This window comes from Fusarium graminearum, chromosome 3, assembly GCF_000240135.3.
Source record: "Fusarium graminearum PH-1 chromosome 3, whole genome shotgun sequence".
NCBI classification, from domain to species: domain Eukaryota; kingdom Fungi; phylum Ascomycota; class Sordariomycetes; order Hypocreales; family Nectriaceae; genus Fusarium; species Fusarium graminearum.
In genome coordinates, this window is record NC_026476.1 from 525,129 (window position 1) to 541,023 (window position 15,895).

The window sequence follows — 15,895 nt, forward strand, 5'->3', positions numbered from 1 at the left end:
TGTTGTAGTATATGCTATGCCGTATATGCCACGTCCAGTGCATAGACTCTGTACTCAACTCATCAGTGTATCATCAATGCATCGCGATATCCTCATCTTATCTAAACGAGAATCCTATTGTTGGTTCCGACAGCGGAATAAGAGCCCCACAGACATAATTGGAGAGAAAGGCCCTTTGATCGTTCTCCAACAGTCAACAACAGCCACTAAACAAAGGTCCCCGCAGAATGGATGCCAAGCGTAACAAAGGTTCCCCGAGACGATAGCGGACAAAGACACTGCTTTAGGTTTAGTGCCGTCTCGAAGTGATAGGGGTGGTTGCGCTCTGTAACGATTGAATTGTAGAGGCATCAAGTAATGGAGATTGATATGAGTCTTGATCAGGGTCTATTGCGTTATCGGACGTGGTCAGAGGATACTGGTCTGAGTGATATCAGATGTTGGATGAGTGATGAGGGAATATAATCCCTTGGCTGATGAGACTGAGATACATGAGTAGAGTGAGGTACATACCTACTTGAGACTGAGGTACATACTTGGTCTACTTGTCAATGTAACACCTTCACTGTATAACCATCAAGATAACCATAAACCTTGCCCTGTTTAACCATGATTAAATCAGTGGCGTATTCTCCTCTACCCGTTTCCTCGGTGCCACCCGCTCTCCTCCCACCCTCTTAGTCTCCCTCTCTCTCTCTATCTGTGACTGTTGGACCGTCTATCTGGGGGTGGAGACATTAATCCCTCCCATCTCCTGATCCCTGCTCATCCTAACAAAAGTTCAACAATGATACTCCCCATTCGGGCAGCTCCAATTACAGACGTAAACCCAATTGGCTCACCACCCACAGATAAGGTCGCCAATCTTGTCTAGAACGTTGCTTCCATGAGCTGTTGGTTTAGAGGATCGTTTGTATTCTCATCGCTCTCTTTCTTTTCTGGGAAACATGTACCGAAGTCACCGATCGCCATGCCGCCAGTGATTGTTGTCTGTCGGTTGCATGAGCCAAAGGGACCATTACTGAATCGGGATGCATTCTCAAAAGTGCCTGCCACTTGCCACCGATGGATAAATATCCCCTTCATGCCCACCTCAGTCTCAATCTCTCCCTCTGTACCAGCAACCGGTGAACCATAGATTCAAGTATCGAACTGAATCATCACAGTCAGCAATCATGGTTGCCGAAACTGTCGTCCCCGAGCGTCTCCCCGCAGACTCTCTCCAGCCTGGCTACGATGAGAAGGAGCCTCACAACATCGACATGGACCTCAAGTCCGAGGCCGACAGCGAGGATGAGCGCATCATCGACTTGTTCTCCAGCTTTCCTCCCGCCAAGGGCGTCGAGCACGAGCCCAACCCTCTGACTGCCCGTGCCGTCATTGTCGGTATCGTCCTTGGTTCTCTCGTCAACGCTTCCAACGTCTACCTTGGTATGTTTCCTCATCTCACCACTTCACTTCTCACCATCATGAATACCTCTAACACTATACAGGCCTCAAGACTGGTTTCACTTTCCCCGCCACCATGTTCGGCGCCATTTTCGGTTACGGCTTCATCCTCATGCTCACAAAGTCCCTCCCCAACGTCCCCCTCCTCGGAGGCAAGTTCGGTCCCCAGGAAAACTCCATCGTCCAAGCCGCTGCCACCGGCGCCGGTGGTATGTCCGGTGTCTTTGTCGCCGGTCTCCCCGCCATGTACCGTCTCGACCTGCTCTCCGACGACCCCAAGAAGGATTTCGGCCGCATTCTCACAATCACCCTTGTCTGCGCCTTCTTCGGTCTCTTCGCTGCTGTTCCCCTCCGACGATTCTTCATCATCAATGTCGCTCGTGAGCTGAACCTCGTCTTCCCTACTCCCACCGCTACCGCCATGACCATCCGCTCCATGCACGCTGTCGGTTCTGGTGCCAACGATGCTATCCGCAAAATCAAGTCTCTTGGTATTGCTTTCATCATTGCCCTGCTCATCATCTGCGTTGGTCAATACGCCGACGGTATCCTCCACAACTGGCACATCTTCACCTGGTTCTACGCCTGGTCTGGATACACCGCCAGTGGTCTCCTCGAGCCTGAGAACTGGGGCTGGTACATCCAACTCACCCCCGCCTTTTTCGGTTCCGGTATCCTCGTCGGTCTCAACGCCGCCTTCTCTTGGTGGGGTGGTACCGTTGTTGCCTGGGGTCTGATCGGTCCTCTTCTGGTCCACTACGGCGAGTGCATCGGTATCGAGATTGGTGAGGGCAAGTGGGAAGGCCTCACTCGATTCAACGTTATGACCGGTGTCGACAAGCCTGGCTTCGTTGCCTCTCCCCGATACTGGATGCTCTGGCCCGGTGTCATGGTCCTCATGGTCTACTCTCTCATCGAGTTCTTCCTCCATGGAAAGGTTGTCGTTGACGGTTTCAAGTTCGCCCTCCGCGAGTCTGCCCGCTCCATCAACAACCGCCTCGTCGCCCGCGGCACCCACAACTCTTGGTTCGCTGGCCAGGCTGCCAAGGCTGATGCCGATGGTGGTGTTGAGGATTTCGCTTCTGCTCAGGAGCAGGTCCCCACATGGGTCTGGGTCACCGGTACCATCGCCGCTCTCATTCTCGCCATGATTGTCACCGAGGTTCAGTTCCACATGAACGCCGGTCTTGCCCTTCTCGCCTGTATCCTCGGTGTAATCTTTGCTTTCATGTCCATCTACGGAGGTGCCGTCACTGATTGTGCTCCTCTCACTGCTTCCGCCAAGGCCTCTCAGCTTGTCTACGGTGGTATCACCAAGGGCAACTTTGCCATCAAGGATGCTCAGCGAATCAACCTTATCGCCGGTAACATTGCCTCCGGTACTGCCGATGTCGCCAACTCTCTCGTCAGCGACTTCCGCGTTGGTTTCCTCCTCAAGACTCCTCCCAAGCTGCAGTTCTACGCCCAGGCCATGGGAACTGTCGTCTCCGTCTTCCTGGCTCCCGGTATCTTTGTCCTCTTCATGTCTGCCTACCCTTGTGTCTACAGGCCCAGCGACGACCCCGCTGATATCTGCCCCTTCGCTGCTCCCTCAGTCGCCGCTTGGCAGGCTGTTGCCACCGCTGTCACCATGCCCAGCATCCCCATCCCCAAGTCCTCTGCCTACTTCTCCATCGCCATGGGTATCCTCTGCGCTGTCCAAGCTATCGTCAAGCACTTCTGGCTCGTCGGTTCTCGCGAGAAGTACCGTGACTGGCTCCCCAACTGGATGTCCGTCGGTGTTGCTTGGGTTCTCGGCCCCGACTCTGGCTACGCCAACGCCATTCTCTTCGGCTCTATCACCGCTTGGTGGTGGCGCAAGTGGTTCAACAACCATTTTGAGATGTACGCCTTTGCCATCGCTGCAGGATTAATCGCTGGAGAAGGTTTCGGTGGTGTCATCAACGCTGCCCTCGAGCTCGGAAAGGTTTCCGGTTCTTTCAAGGGAACTGAGGTTGCTCTTCCCGGTGCTGACTGGTAAATGCAATAGATAGCTTTAGTTAATGTGTTATGAGCGTTTAAAGGGTGGTGGTTGAGAATGATAGCAATACCATGATTTAGTTTTACAGTCAGAGATCTAGCATCGACTTTGCATATACCCAATAGATCAATCATCTGATAATTACATTTGCGCATCTGTGAACTCACCTTCTCCAGCGATCTATCCTGCTTCAATTTAATCAAATGTTGTTGTGCAAGGGTCATTATAGAATGGCTGGTGTGTACGTGGATGGTATACTTGGTCATGAGAAGTGCTGCGCAGTCAAACTGGTGAGAATGCTGTCAATCAATGCACTTATCTTCCGCTTTGTAATCACAGTCATGGTAGCAGAAGTCAATCATTAAACTTTGGAGTAGAAAACTAAATTGCCTGAGAGACTGCTCTGAATATGCGTCCCATGCTTCTTGGCCCTGCCGCCCAGCCCATCATCGTTCGCCTTGCCTGACGATAAGGTTTCCATCTTCTATTACACTTTTCCGAGCATTATGTATCGTTCGCCTTGCGTTTGAGGCTCAAAGACGACCCATGTCCGTCGTCAGTCTCACTGTCGCTGTCGTTATGCTGCTCTTCCATAAGCGCATCTTCTTCCTCCTGTGCAACGTCGTCGATGTCAGAGGGCTCCTCTTGGTCTGCATCACTATCATAAACGAACTCATCGCTGAGTCCGTTTTCATTTGACCGCCTCTTTGCATTGCTGTTCAAGTCTGTGAGAGGTTAGTGGATTCGGTCTTGACCTTGGCCTTGAGAATGATGAACTAGCGGCGCCTGGAGTCATGGCGTTGAACGATAGGGCTCATCGTCAAAACAGTCGCAGCTGCATGTGAAAAAGACAACATCATGAGAGTATCGATGGCCATGGAGTTCTTTTGAACCGTTAAAATTCTGTTGACTTTGCTGTGGCTGCAATGTGAGATGTGTGTGTATTGAGGAAGCTAGCAGGCAGGCAGGGCCCTGGGAGGGTCAGGCTGCAAGAGGGAAGGAAGTGGAGGCCCCACAACGCCAACAATGGAATCCACTAAGTTCCATTCGAACCCCACCTTTACTCCCTGTACAGTAGCGGGCGCTGAGTTTAATTGGACAGCCATACAAGTAAACCCCGCTAGCGCCACAACAAACAGCAACACCAAGATCAACCACAAACGCTGCAATTCTCAACTTGACGATAACTTCACTTTTTCAATTGATGAATCCAGTCTCTCAATCTCTTAGCAAATCACATGCTCAAAGGGTTCGATCACGTGGTAGACTAGTGCAGACTCCCAATCTCAGGGTATACATTCCTCGCTCTCCTCCTCCTGAACTCTCTCCTTCTTTCTTTCTCATCCACCTCAACTTCCTTACAGCTGAGTCTGGCTCCATCTTACGGGAGCGTCCAGGGACCGCAATTACAAGCCACGTGACATATTTCGAGCGGTGCCGTTTGGAGTCCTCGCCTTCTCAGCATCCTCCCCTTTGCTATACTTGTACTAATCTGGGTACCTTGCTATTCCAAGTGAAATCTTGAAGAGTCCAGACTTCAAACGCGGCCGCTAAAACTCTCTACAGCATTTCAAGCGGTACCGTTTGAACTCCTCAGATTTTGCATTCTATTTCCACGATCTCAACTATGGCACCTAAGAGGAAAGGCAAAGGCCGAGCAGTGGCTGCGCAGGCACCTTCTGCATCTGACGAGGCCCGAGCCGAGCATGCCAAGGTACTTGCCAAGTGGCACCACAACTTTCAGAGTATCAAACGCATATTTGATGAGAACAACCAGCACCCTGTCATGGCCTGGCCAGAATGGTTTGACACCAACAATGATTACAGCATCACATCACACCCGAATCCGCCAATTTCCGATGTCAAAGCTGGCAAACAGGTAAAAGAACATGAAATGTTCGGCTATCCCAATGGCGTTCTTATCAACTTTTTGTTCAAATCCACCATGGGAGCCAGCAACGAGCTGGCACCTTATCTGGCTTTCAAAGGCATTCTCGAGATGAACTCATACATTGACATCATTAGTGAGTTCAGCCGTTCAAGCAAAGTGATTCGGACTCTCCATGCTAATCGTTATCTACAGTTGCCGACATTATCCATCAGCTAGCACTTTTGGCCTCTGAAGGGTTTATCCTTAGCAATAAGCACAGCTTTAAGCGCAGCGACAACACTATTGCGACAATGGTCTAGGAAGCCAATGAGCAAGCTGTCGATCAGGATCTGGCCTTCCAAGAGTTTATTCAGCCATTCAACGAAGACTTTGAGGGCTTACTGGAAGAATATGAGAACGGTGGCGCTAACCCTGGCAAGACTCTGGCAAAACCATCACCAACTGAATGTCTGCAGGACTACAGTCGAGACGGTAGCGTCCGGAGATTCATTAACCAAGTTGTGACACTGTGCACAAAACTAACCTTCATCCCGGTTTTGAACAAGCATATTGCATCTGGAGGCTTGGACAGCCGAGCGCCTCGCCAAATTGCACCAAAAGCATTCGTCCTTGCCCACGCAGTCCAGATCCTGTTATTCGCCCCAATGACCTGGGACTACACCCGAGAGTATTCCAGAGACAGGGCGGCATACCCTCACCGTTTCCCCACGCCCCCTGAGGTTGGCGGTGGCACGAATACATGCGTCGCAGACTTGTTCTCTACGGAAGATCTGCATCGAGCCATCTGCATGTTCTACCAGTTGATCAGCCGGCGAGTAGGGCGGACAGCATGGATTGGACGTGGCGTTGGTCTCAAGTCTGTGGGATTTCCTGGCTATGTGAGCCTAGCTCTTAAGCACTTGGCCGACGTTCCTGAGGTTGCTCAGAGTTCCACTTCGGAATTTAGATTTGCTGAGGCTGTCGAGATGGAAGCGTCATTGTTTCTAGATGAAGAACACGCAGACTCCATTTCAGAAGGTCTGAGTGGCTTGGACTCTGTTGACGTGAACACTGCTCTGCTGGAATTGGTCCAGCCCTCAAGAGTTCAAGCCCACCAGAACGCTGAAGCAAGCGCACTCCAGGATATGGAACCCATCTCGGCTGCCAACTTCGCCGCGGAGATTAGGCTTCTCAAACGCCTGCACAAACAGCCTGACTTTGACGCCATCTGGAGCGCAGGCGAAAGACCACCACCAATGTCACAGACTTCATTGAAGACAGCGACATCAACGAGTTTATCGACCGACAGAGCACGTCCGAATTGGTTTCAGAGTTTGCTCGCGAGCACCCAGACGACATTGATGAGTTGATGAAGATCAGCCGTCAGCAGTATGCACTGGAGCACGTACTTGCCTCTATCCAGCCTGTCACGAGCCTCGACCTTGACCAGCTTTGCGAGGAGCACGGTATTACACCTTGGCCTGATTTGAAGCTGTACACTGGGGACCGAGCAACAGCCGTCCAGGGATTGAAGCCGCACCAAGTTGATGGTAAGTAATCCCCGCTTGTTCTTCTTCACGCGGTACCGTTCGAAGTCCTTGATCAAATCACTAATATATCTTAGATGCTGCTGCTATCGTCGCTCGAGGTTTCACTGATTACAAGCATACCTTCGTGTCCAACGACATGGGCACTGGTAAAACCAAGACCTACTTTACTGCTATTGAACTCACGCACCGAAAGAAGTTGAAGCAGTACCAAAGCGACATGGAACAATACGGCGAATCAGATGTCAAGTTCCACCCCACGTTGATCTTAACAGCGGTCAACTCGATTTTTCAGACTTGGAAGGAGGGGAAAGATCATTTCCCAAGCATCAACTTGTATGTCTACTATGGAACTTCATCATCTGACTTCCCAGACACGAAGGCAAAGGTGATTGAGACCGCGAACTTCAAAGGCAAACTGAATACATGGTCTGCAGCGGACTCAAACCCGGAGGTAAGTTCAAGTTCAAGCGCTAGTGTTTGAAGTCCTAAATCTAATGTTATGGCAGACTGGCTTGATCGTGATTGTATAGACATACCCAACATGGTCTGGGCGCAACGTACTCAAGCTAGAGCGCCCATTTGTGTTCAAAGCGGGCAGAAAGCCAGGTCCACGACAGAAAGGGAAGCGGGTTGCCCAATCTACCGAAGACGATCATGATGAAGAGGGCGATGTTGAGCCTCACAAGTATCTCGAAAAGTACCACACATCAGAGATCAAAAGAGATGATATCCGATTCCTCACCGAGGATACTGCGAGCGCTGCGGAAAAGCCAGATGGCTGTCTTATTGAATACGGTTCCAGGCAATCAGCTCTCGACAGCATTGTTTTTGAGCTTGCGATCGCTGATGACGCCCATCTCGCCAAGAATCCCAACGGCATCTACAACCACATGCTACGACTCATCAACTGGAACAAGCTACTTTGGGTTACTGGAACGCCCATCTTGAGCTCCTTGCAGGACTTGATTTCACCATTGTCGCTGATGTGGAACGCCTACAATATCGCCATCGATGTCAGAACGAGCCTTCTCGGCTAGTCACCGGGTTTGTACGATGAGACTTACGATCCTTACCAGGCGGAGAATGTTTTCCAGAAGGGCACCACAGTGGGTATTTTCCATGAACGCTTCTTGGCTGAATGTCCAGATTGGAAGCCGCTCATGGACATCTACGAAGCTTCTGGACGCACATGCAAACTATGGATCGTCAATCCAACTATCTTCAAGCACGCTGGGAAGACTCTGGAGTGGGGCACCAATGCTGGACATCTTGTCGTGCGACAAATTTACAAGGAGATGCATATCCGTCGGACCATGAGAACGCGGCAGCAACTTCCAGATGGTAGTACGTATTATCCTGCAATTGGCATGCAGCCGTCCATAGTTGTCGTTGAGGAAACTCAACATGGTCAAGTGGGAAAGCTTAGGGCTGATGTCGAGTCGATTGGTCGCGTGCAGGCTCGCAAGCTGTACTCCAACCAAATCAAGTCGGCGCTCCCCGACTTTGAGATGGTTGGCTTTTCGACTTTGATTGATGACCAACACCAGGTTGAGAGGCCACACCTCAACTTTGGCGAGCACAGGAAAGGTGTCCTGACTTCTTTTGACTTTCGCAACTACAGGATTCTTAACCCGGACAGGCCGGTCTTTCACGGCAGCCTGCACGAGGTCAAGGAGGCCGTCAAGGCAATCAAGGATCCGATTGTCCGCACTACGTCTCAGCTAGAGCGCGGAAAGAAGAAGGAGACTCCTGTCGTGGTGGGCGTCAAGCAGGTTTATGACTTGGTGCACGCCGATCCTTATGGTGGGCTTGGCTTCTTTTATCGCCAGGCCAGCGATGACCCGTCGACGCGCATGCCCAGTGACAGGCCGGTGTTGTTGTACTGGCTTTATTACAAGAGCCCAGTCATGACACGAGCTCTTGACCTGGCATGGAAATATGTCAGGGAGCAGAACCAGCGAGTGTTGGTGTATGTCGACACACCCTGGATCCAATGGTAAGTTTTGCTTTTCTTCAAGCAGCAATGTTTGTAATCCTCGCATACTAACCTCTTTGCAGTGTGGTGGTTGGCCTGTTTAGGTTGGCCGGCTTCAAGACAGTCACTGTCCGACCTGATCACGGAGCGAACGAGAAGAGCAAGACTATTGCTGGATGGAACGACCCAACCTCCGGAGATGAGATCTTTGTGGCTAACGTTAACACCATGGGAACTGGTGTTAACATGCACACATGTTGCTCAAAGGGGATGTTCCTCAACTGGATGCTCAACGCAAAGAGCATGCTACAGGTCATCGGACGCTTGATTCGCATCAACCAACAGGAGCCAGTCACCTTCCATCTCATAAAGGTGAAGAATTCGTACTACGACAACATAGAACGAATCTGTTGCACCAAGTGGGCCACTGAGTTGTCAGCCGAAGTCATGCTGCCCGAATGGATGACGGGCCAGCTACGCGATAATTGCATCTTTGAGCTCATCAAGACATCCTGGCATCAGTCTTTCAATCGATATGCTTGGGTGGTCGAACGGGAGGTGCAGGGGAATGATATGGCATATCATTCTAACGACACTATTCGCCTTGGTCACATCTTTTCGATGGTTGCCAAACTTGCTCTCAATGCCAGGGACAACAAAGAGTTTTGGACGGGGAATGTCGATTTCGTTGTAGAGGCATGCCGACGAATGATGGAAAACTGGGAGACTCCTGAACAGATCGAGCAGCTACTCACGTTTTCACCTACTACGTTGTGGTATACCTGCTATGCTCTTTTCGAGTCAGCAGTGGATCATTTCAAGGATGAGGGGACAGAACTTGATCTTGGCCTCTAGAAACATGAGAGACAGTATTATTAGGCCAGCACATGCTGCTTACTTTAGGTCAGACTATTTAATTTTATACCCCAAGACTTGAGAGGCCAACGTTTCTGCTACCCAGGCTAGTGGGTAGCAGTATTCTTTCATCCGTGCTAGTATTCCTGTGTGGCCGTCTTCCAGCAGCCGAGAGATGGCTCGTGGTATGGATCGAGCCGAGAGTTAAAGAAGCTGGCTCCCTTCCGATATGAAACCGATGGAGAAGCGATATATGCCGACTGCGGTTGAGATGCATCGAGCCTGGCTCGTAGTAGGGATCTAGCCGAGAGATTATATGGACGGGTTCGTGTATAGATGGCATGGTTGCCAACTGGAAGGGTAGAACCAAAGGAGAAAGACCGAGGAGACGGCTCATGGCAGTAGGACCGGCGATAGCCATATAGGCGCCATCTTTTCTTCATGATGTTGATTTGACTAGTATGGGGGTCAGCAATAGGGATTAGGGTCTGGGCAAGCTAACTGACAGTATCGATAACTCTAGATAGCAATTAGCATAGAGGAGTTTAAATTTCTTGACCGGCTGAACTTACTAATGATATCGACGTATAAGTTCATCTTGAGAATTCCTCTGAATGCCAGGTTAAGTCAGGGTGCTGATTGTTGGCGTCGAAGATGCGTTTGATGCTCTAAACATTGTGATACTATTGTGATACTATTTTTGCGAGCACCTTGGCATTCTCAGCTTATGTATCGTCAGGTGCCTGTGCATATACTGATCGGCCTTTGGCTTTCCGTTTGGGTGCCACGGTGGCAATGTTCAAGCGGTTGTGATTGGGATTGCCTCTGAGGGATAAGATGAAACGTAATCTTGGTTAGCAGTATACTTTCATCCGTGCTTGTATCTGTGATACCTTCTTCTGATGAGTAAGTTCCCGGAAAGTATATCTTCATCTTTCCGATACTCATCTATACGAAACACCGGCATTCTTGCTTGTGTCTGTTGTCGAGGATGGGTGACTACAAGTGGTAAAGCGTCGGCAAGTAGCAGCTGAGCAGGCTTTAGGCCTAACGTCGAATCACGTGTGCGATATCAGTCTAGATAGTCTCAACGGGTTTGCGATATAATTTGTGATCTGACAATCTCCCATGGACACGACGTCGTACCTCGCACCAAGATTTCCGTCAACATCACAAGCCTAGTCAGTTGCCACCTTTAAACCGGGTAATTGATACCCATATCACTGGAAAACAAGATGTGCCTCTAGTGTCGATCACAGCAGCCACCAATACAATTAAATGATTCATCACAAGACTTTGAGCCGTGCAGCATGTCACAATCACTTACAGAGTACCGTCAACTTGATGAGTCCAAACCCTGGACAATGATCTCCGTTGTACAACCAGAAGCTTTAACGGGACGAGGCGTGAGGTCATGCCCATTATTGCAAGATTGCGGATCTGCACGGGCTGGACCAAAGTAAATACAGGTACCATGACATCCCTTCGCAAGACCTAACTCAATTTAGACTTTTGTCGAGGTATCAAACTTCCCCGGCACTGTCTCCGCAACGTCTGATCCCTTCTCCTGAAAAGGTTGACCGATTATAGCATCGAAATTCTAGAACAGCAGGTCAGATAATCTATCAACAGCAAGTAATAGTCTGAAAAGTAAACTTACCGGCCCTTGAAAGTCCTTTCCGCCAGTGAACCAGTACACTGCAAGTAGCAAGTAAAATCCACCCACAACCGCCGAAACGTAGTCTATCCCAAGTCAGTCACTTTCTTTTTTTTTTTTTTTTTTTTTTTATTGAGACAAACAATACTTACTCATAGTATTGGCAGACACTGGAAGTCCAGCTGGAAAGCAAAAGAACTAGACCAGTCAGCATCTTCATAATCCAAACGTGCATGTAGAACTTACAATAGAAGTGACAACAACAAACGCAACAGCAACACCATTGACAACTGCACCAACTCTCAACCCCATCTTTGCAGGTGTCTTGTTTGTCTGATACTCTGCAAGCATGCTTCTGCCCCTGACAAGCAGAGCGATAACAGGACAAGCATACGAAACGTTGAGAAAGATGGTACAAGACGCGATGTATGCACTGAAAGCTACTGTAGGTCCCAGATACAAAAGGCCAAAGAGGAGATTGAAGATGTAGCAAAGCATGATTGTGCGGACTGGGACATCGAGCTTGAGCTGTAGGTGAGCAAAGAATTTGTGATAGACAATACCCTTGTCACGAGCCATGGAGTATAGAAGACGACTGGCGCTGGTTATACTGGCTGAAGTACCGTTAATGAAGCAGACACTTAGCATCAAAGCGAGTATTGTGGCGGCGGCGCGGGATTTGGTGCTTTGAAGGAACATCTCTACTATTGGCATGCCAGTAGAACTTGCAAGGATTGTTGCCGGGTCGGTAAGACAGAAGAGGATGACTAGGATAAAGACAAATCCACTAGAGAGGTCAGTAACTATTAAAGCAAAAGGTAGAGTAGAAGACTTACGTGACACCACCGATGACAACAGCTAGCAACATAGCCCTTGGTGCATCTCTAGAAGGGTTTGGCATCTCCTCAGTAAGATGCAACACGACATCAAACCCAATAAGTGAAAGGGCAGATTGTAACAAGCCGAGAATCCAAGCAACACCATCAGACCAGCCAGTCTCGTTGTTAAAGTCTGTAAAGACTTTTTTGGCATCTGTCTTTTCAGACATGGACAGAAGGATGATGCTGATAATGACAACAGACAAGATGGACCAATACACTGCGTCACTTGTTAGATACTTTTGTTTGCACAAGGCAAAATTAGGTACGCTTGTTTGTTTCAAGGGCAACACTTACAAGCACAATCATTCCAACGACCCAGTATTCTATTTCCCCAGATATTACCGACCGTTCCGAACGAGAGGATGGCGACGAAGAAGAGATATGTCTTCCAGGCTGTGGCTTCGTAGGCATTGTTGGAGGCGACGACTGCGGCTGCGGATATCAACTGGGCTGTCAAGGTTAGTATGATCGACAAGTATAAGACGAGTAGCTTACCAGCAAAGAAGGCTTGAGTGGTGACAACAGTTAACCAACCAGCGATATTGGTCCATCCAACAAAGAAACTCTATAGTTTATTAGCATCAAGCAATGTTAGACACCGGAGCCGTACCATGGATCGTTTCCATCGAGTCGTACACAGAGCGTACATAAAGTGATATTGTCCTCCTGTCTAACGTCAGCCAAATTCACTCTAATTTATCGATAGGGTTGCTTACCAGCAGTAGGCCACAAGGCAGCAAGTTCTCCCAAACTAGCAGCAAGAGCCAAATTGCAAAGAACACAAACCACAAACCCATAAATAAAAGAAACAGCACCACCAGAAGGAAGAATATAGGCCATTACACCAGCGAGAGCAATCCACGTACTGCGGGGTTAGCTATTGCCACTGCATCTAAAAGGGGACAACATACTTGAGAATAGCAAACGCCATGGCAACCATGGTCAGAGTCGAAAGGCGCTGCTGCAGCACGCCTTCTTGCGTAGGGGAAGTCATCTTTGTCAAGTTGTGATATGCACTGGGACTCGAGTTTTAGAGGGAGAAAGGGGTCGATTCATATAGTCTCGTTCTAAAGTTTAGGTCACACGGGAGAGGAGGTGTTTAGTCTGTACAAGCGTCGTACAACGATAAGCCAAGTCTTTTGTGCAACAGTCGTCAATCTGTCCCGACTTCACGGACCAAATAACTCCTCCCCTCAATGACATACTGACAGGACCTATCTCAAACTGCCGAGATACCGATACAATAACAAGAGTCTATCTTGATAAGCCCATGCACTAACACTTCTACCCCAGGTTTTGACACGTCTCCGCTAAATATACCGCAAAAGGAAATATCTCGAGAAGACAGAAGTCGTCTGATTGGTTACAGTACTCTAGCGGCTTCAACACCAAAACCAAGAACCTGTCTAGTGGCAAAGGAAAAACCACGATAGCAAGAGGCTCGTTGTTCCTTGCTAGTGGATTGCGGGGGAGACGATCTAGATGCTCAATGGCCTGTTTTTTTCTCGCGAAATTTCCTATTGCGGTAAAATTAGAGAGAGATATGCGTTATCTAAGATCTTCATGAGACTGGGGTTGACGATAGTTATGGTTTCTCGTACAATTTCCTGTTTGGGTGATTCAAACTTGGTAGGGTCAATTAATTGGAGATATGATGGGATTGCTGATTATCATTCGATTGAATGGGGAGGCAAGATATGGACCCGGGCCGAGGATAAAATGAGTTGCCGTCCTTGCTTAACTTGCTGTGGCTGCTCCTACATTACATTGTCTCTATTCTCCGTCATTGGCATATTGAACCTACTTAGATTGTTCTCCTGCTTTCAATCCCTCACAATGTCATCCAAGGACGGCTACTCATGGACAGAGTCCCAAGGTCTCAAGTCCGGCGTTCCCTGCATTGGCGCCATCAGTCCTCCTACAAATCTCAAAAACAACAATACAAAATACGATGTAATTGTTGTTGGAGCAGGATACTGTGGTCTAACTGCAGCCCGAGATGCAGCTATAGCCGGTAAGTCTCATCTTCAAACTCTTAGAGCAAAGCTAACTCAGCACAGGCCTCAAGGTGTTGCTCATCGAAGCCCGTGATCGCATCGGTGGTCGTTCCTGGTCTTCAAATATAGAAGGCTATCCATACGAAATGGGCGGAACGTGGGTATTCTGGGGTCAAGCTCATGTCTGGAGAGAAATTCAAAGATACAACATGCAGAATGAGCTTGAGTTATCATATGATTTCTCTCGAGGAATCAACAAATACCTTCTCGTCACACCTGAAGGAACTCAGAAGTTTACCCACGAGGAAGAGGTCAGTCGCCTATAAATTCATGGAGTGTGTTGAAGTTAACATGTGTCTAGGACCAATTAATGCAGAGCGGTCTTCAAAAGCTCGTCAACGTAGACGGTCAAGACGGACGCGAAACCATCGTCTTCCCTCACATAAGCAAACTCGACGCAATAGCAGAAAAATACGACCGCATGTCCATCGCAGACCGCATCGCCGAGATTAAGACCGACCTTACATACAACGAGCGTATCTGCTTAGAAGCCTTTGTTCTTCTCTGCAGTGGCGGAACTCTTGAAACAACGAGTTTCTACGAATTCTTGCACTGGTGGGCCATGAGCGGATACTCTTACCAAGGATGCATAGAGTATCTCGTCAAATACAAGTTCAAGGGAGGCCAATCCAGTTTTGCCATCAACTTTTTTAAAGAAGCCCTTGCAACTGGAAACTTGACCTACTCTTTCAACACACCCGTCGCTTCTATTAAGAACAGTCCCGCTGGTGTTGAAGTTACTTCTCGAAGCGGCCAAACATTCCGAGCACGAAAGATGATCAGTGCGATTCCTCTCAACGTTCTCAACGACGTCAAATTTGATCCGCCTCTAGCAACAGGGAAGAAGGCAGCTGCTGATATCGGGCACGTCAACCAATGTATCAAAGTCCACGCCGAAGTCTCAGATAAAGATCTACGGTCTATGACTAGTATCAGCTATCCTCACAATAAACTGGCATATGGCTTTGGTGACGGAACTACACCAGCGGGAAATACGCACATCGTGGCTTTCGGAGGACAAAACAATCACTTCCATCCTGAAGAGAACATTCAAACTACACTGGATGCTTTCCAAGGATTTACTCCGATGAAGATTGAGCGTTTGGTAAGTTCCATATGCCACTGACGGCAAAAGGCATGGCTAACAGTGTTTAGGTCTTCCACAACTGGTCCAAAGATGAATTCGCCAAGGGCGCATGGTTTTTCTCACGACCTGGTCTTTTGGCTGATCATCTAGGTGACATGCGAGCTAGTCAAGGAAACATCATCTTTGCGTGCTCAGACTGGGCTCTCGGATGGCGTAGTTTCATCGACGGTGCTATCGAAGAGGGAACGCGAGCAGCCATGGTTCTTCGATCTACTTTGTCTGAGAGAAGCCATCTGTGATGCTATGATTTGGGAGTTTCTGTATAGCACTGTATCAAAAGTTAGCATTAGACATTACCGTTCAATAGCTTACTCGTATCATCATCCAATCATCTTTACACCTCTTCGCCCCGTATTATCTCCGGCGCAACATCTCTCTTGGGAAGTTCTACAGCAACCATCTCGGCGATACCAAATTGGATCTAGCGTACCTAC

The 15,895-nt window shown here is 48.9% G+C and overlaps 6 protein-coding genes across 6 annotated transcripts; 4 read left to right on the top strand and 2 right to left on the bottom strand.

The window, feature by feature from the left end:
- Nucleotides 1-1,175: 1,175 nt before the first annotated feature.
- On the top strand, nucleotides 1,176-3,469 carry FGSG_04876 (uncharacterized protein; the record flags this gene model as incomplete). The annotated part of the gene is made up of 2 exons (XM_011325039.1): nucleotides 1,176-1,431; nucleotides 1,494-3,469. 2 exons carry the CDS (start codon nucleotides 1,176-1,178, stop codon nucleotides 3,467-3,469), a joined length of 2,232 nt encoding a protein of 743 aa, XP_011323341.1.
- Nucleotides 3,470-6,708: 3,239 nt separating this feature from the next.
- On the top strand, nucleotides 6,709-7,926 carry FGSG_12645 (uncharacterized protein; the record flags this gene model as incomplete). The annotated part of the gene is made up of 3 exons (XM_011325040.1): nucleotides 6,709-6,889; nucleotides 6,964-7,340; nucleotides 7,420-7,926. The coding sequence occupies 3 exons, from the start codon at nucleotides 6,709-6,711 to the stop codon at nucleotides 7,924-7,926; spliced, it is 1,065 nt and encodes a 354-aa protein (XP_011323342.1).
- Nucleotides 7,927-8,256: 330 nt separating this feature from the next.
- On the top strand, nucleotides 8,257-9,719 carry FGSG_12646 (uncharacterized protein; the record flags this gene model as incomplete). Its single annotated transcript, XM_011325041.1, has 2 exons — nucleotides 8,257-8,885; nucleotides 8,948-9,719. 2 exons carry the CDS (start codon nucleotides 8,257-8,259, stop codon nucleotides 9,717-9,719), a joined length of 1,401 nt encoding a protein of 466 aa, XP_011323343.1.
- Nucleotides 9,720-9,856: 137 nt separating this feature from the next.
- On the bottom strand, nucleotides 9,857-10,316 carry FGSG_04878 (uncharacterized protein; the record flags this gene model as incomplete). The annotated part of the gene is made up of 3 exons (XM_011325042.1): nucleotides 9,857-10,175; nucleotides 10,226-10,238; nucleotides 10,292-10,316. 3 exons carry the CDS (start codon nucleotides 10,314-10,316, stop codon nucleotides 9,857-9,859), a joined length of 357 nt encoding a protein of 118 aa, XP_011323344.1.
- Nucleotides 10,317-11,223: 907 nt separating this feature from the next.
- Nucleotides 11,224-13,251, bottom strand: FGSG_04879 (uncharacterized protein; the record flags this gene model as incomplete). Its single annotated transcript, XM_011325043.1, has 10 exons — nucleotides 11,224-11,319; nucleotides 11,380-11,462; nucleotides 11,529-11,574; nucleotides 11,623-12,163; nucleotides 12,213-12,474; nucleotides 12,552-12,707; nucleotides 12,753-12,822; nucleotides 12,868-12,923; nucleotides 12,974-13,122; nucleotides 13,169-13,251. The coding sequence occupies 10 exons, from the start codon at nucleotides 13,249-13,251 to the stop codon at nucleotides 11,224-11,226; spliced, it is 1,542 nt and encodes a 513-aa protein (XP_011323345.1).
- Nucleotides 13,252-14,093: 842 nt separating this feature from the next.
- FGSG_12647 (monoamine oxidase N) lies at nucleotides 14,094-15,700 on the top strand (the record flags this gene model as incomplete). The annotated part of the gene is made up of 4 exons (XM_011325044.1): nucleotides 14,094-14,271; nucleotides 14,318-14,565; nucleotides 14,616-15,419; nucleotides 15,470-15,700. The coding sequence occupies 4 exons, from the start codon at nucleotides 14,094-14,096 to the stop codon at nucleotides 15,698-15,700; spliced, it is 1,461 nt and encodes a 486-aa protein (XP_011323346.1).
- Between the last annotated feature and the right edge of the window lie 195 nt (nucleotides 15,701-15,895).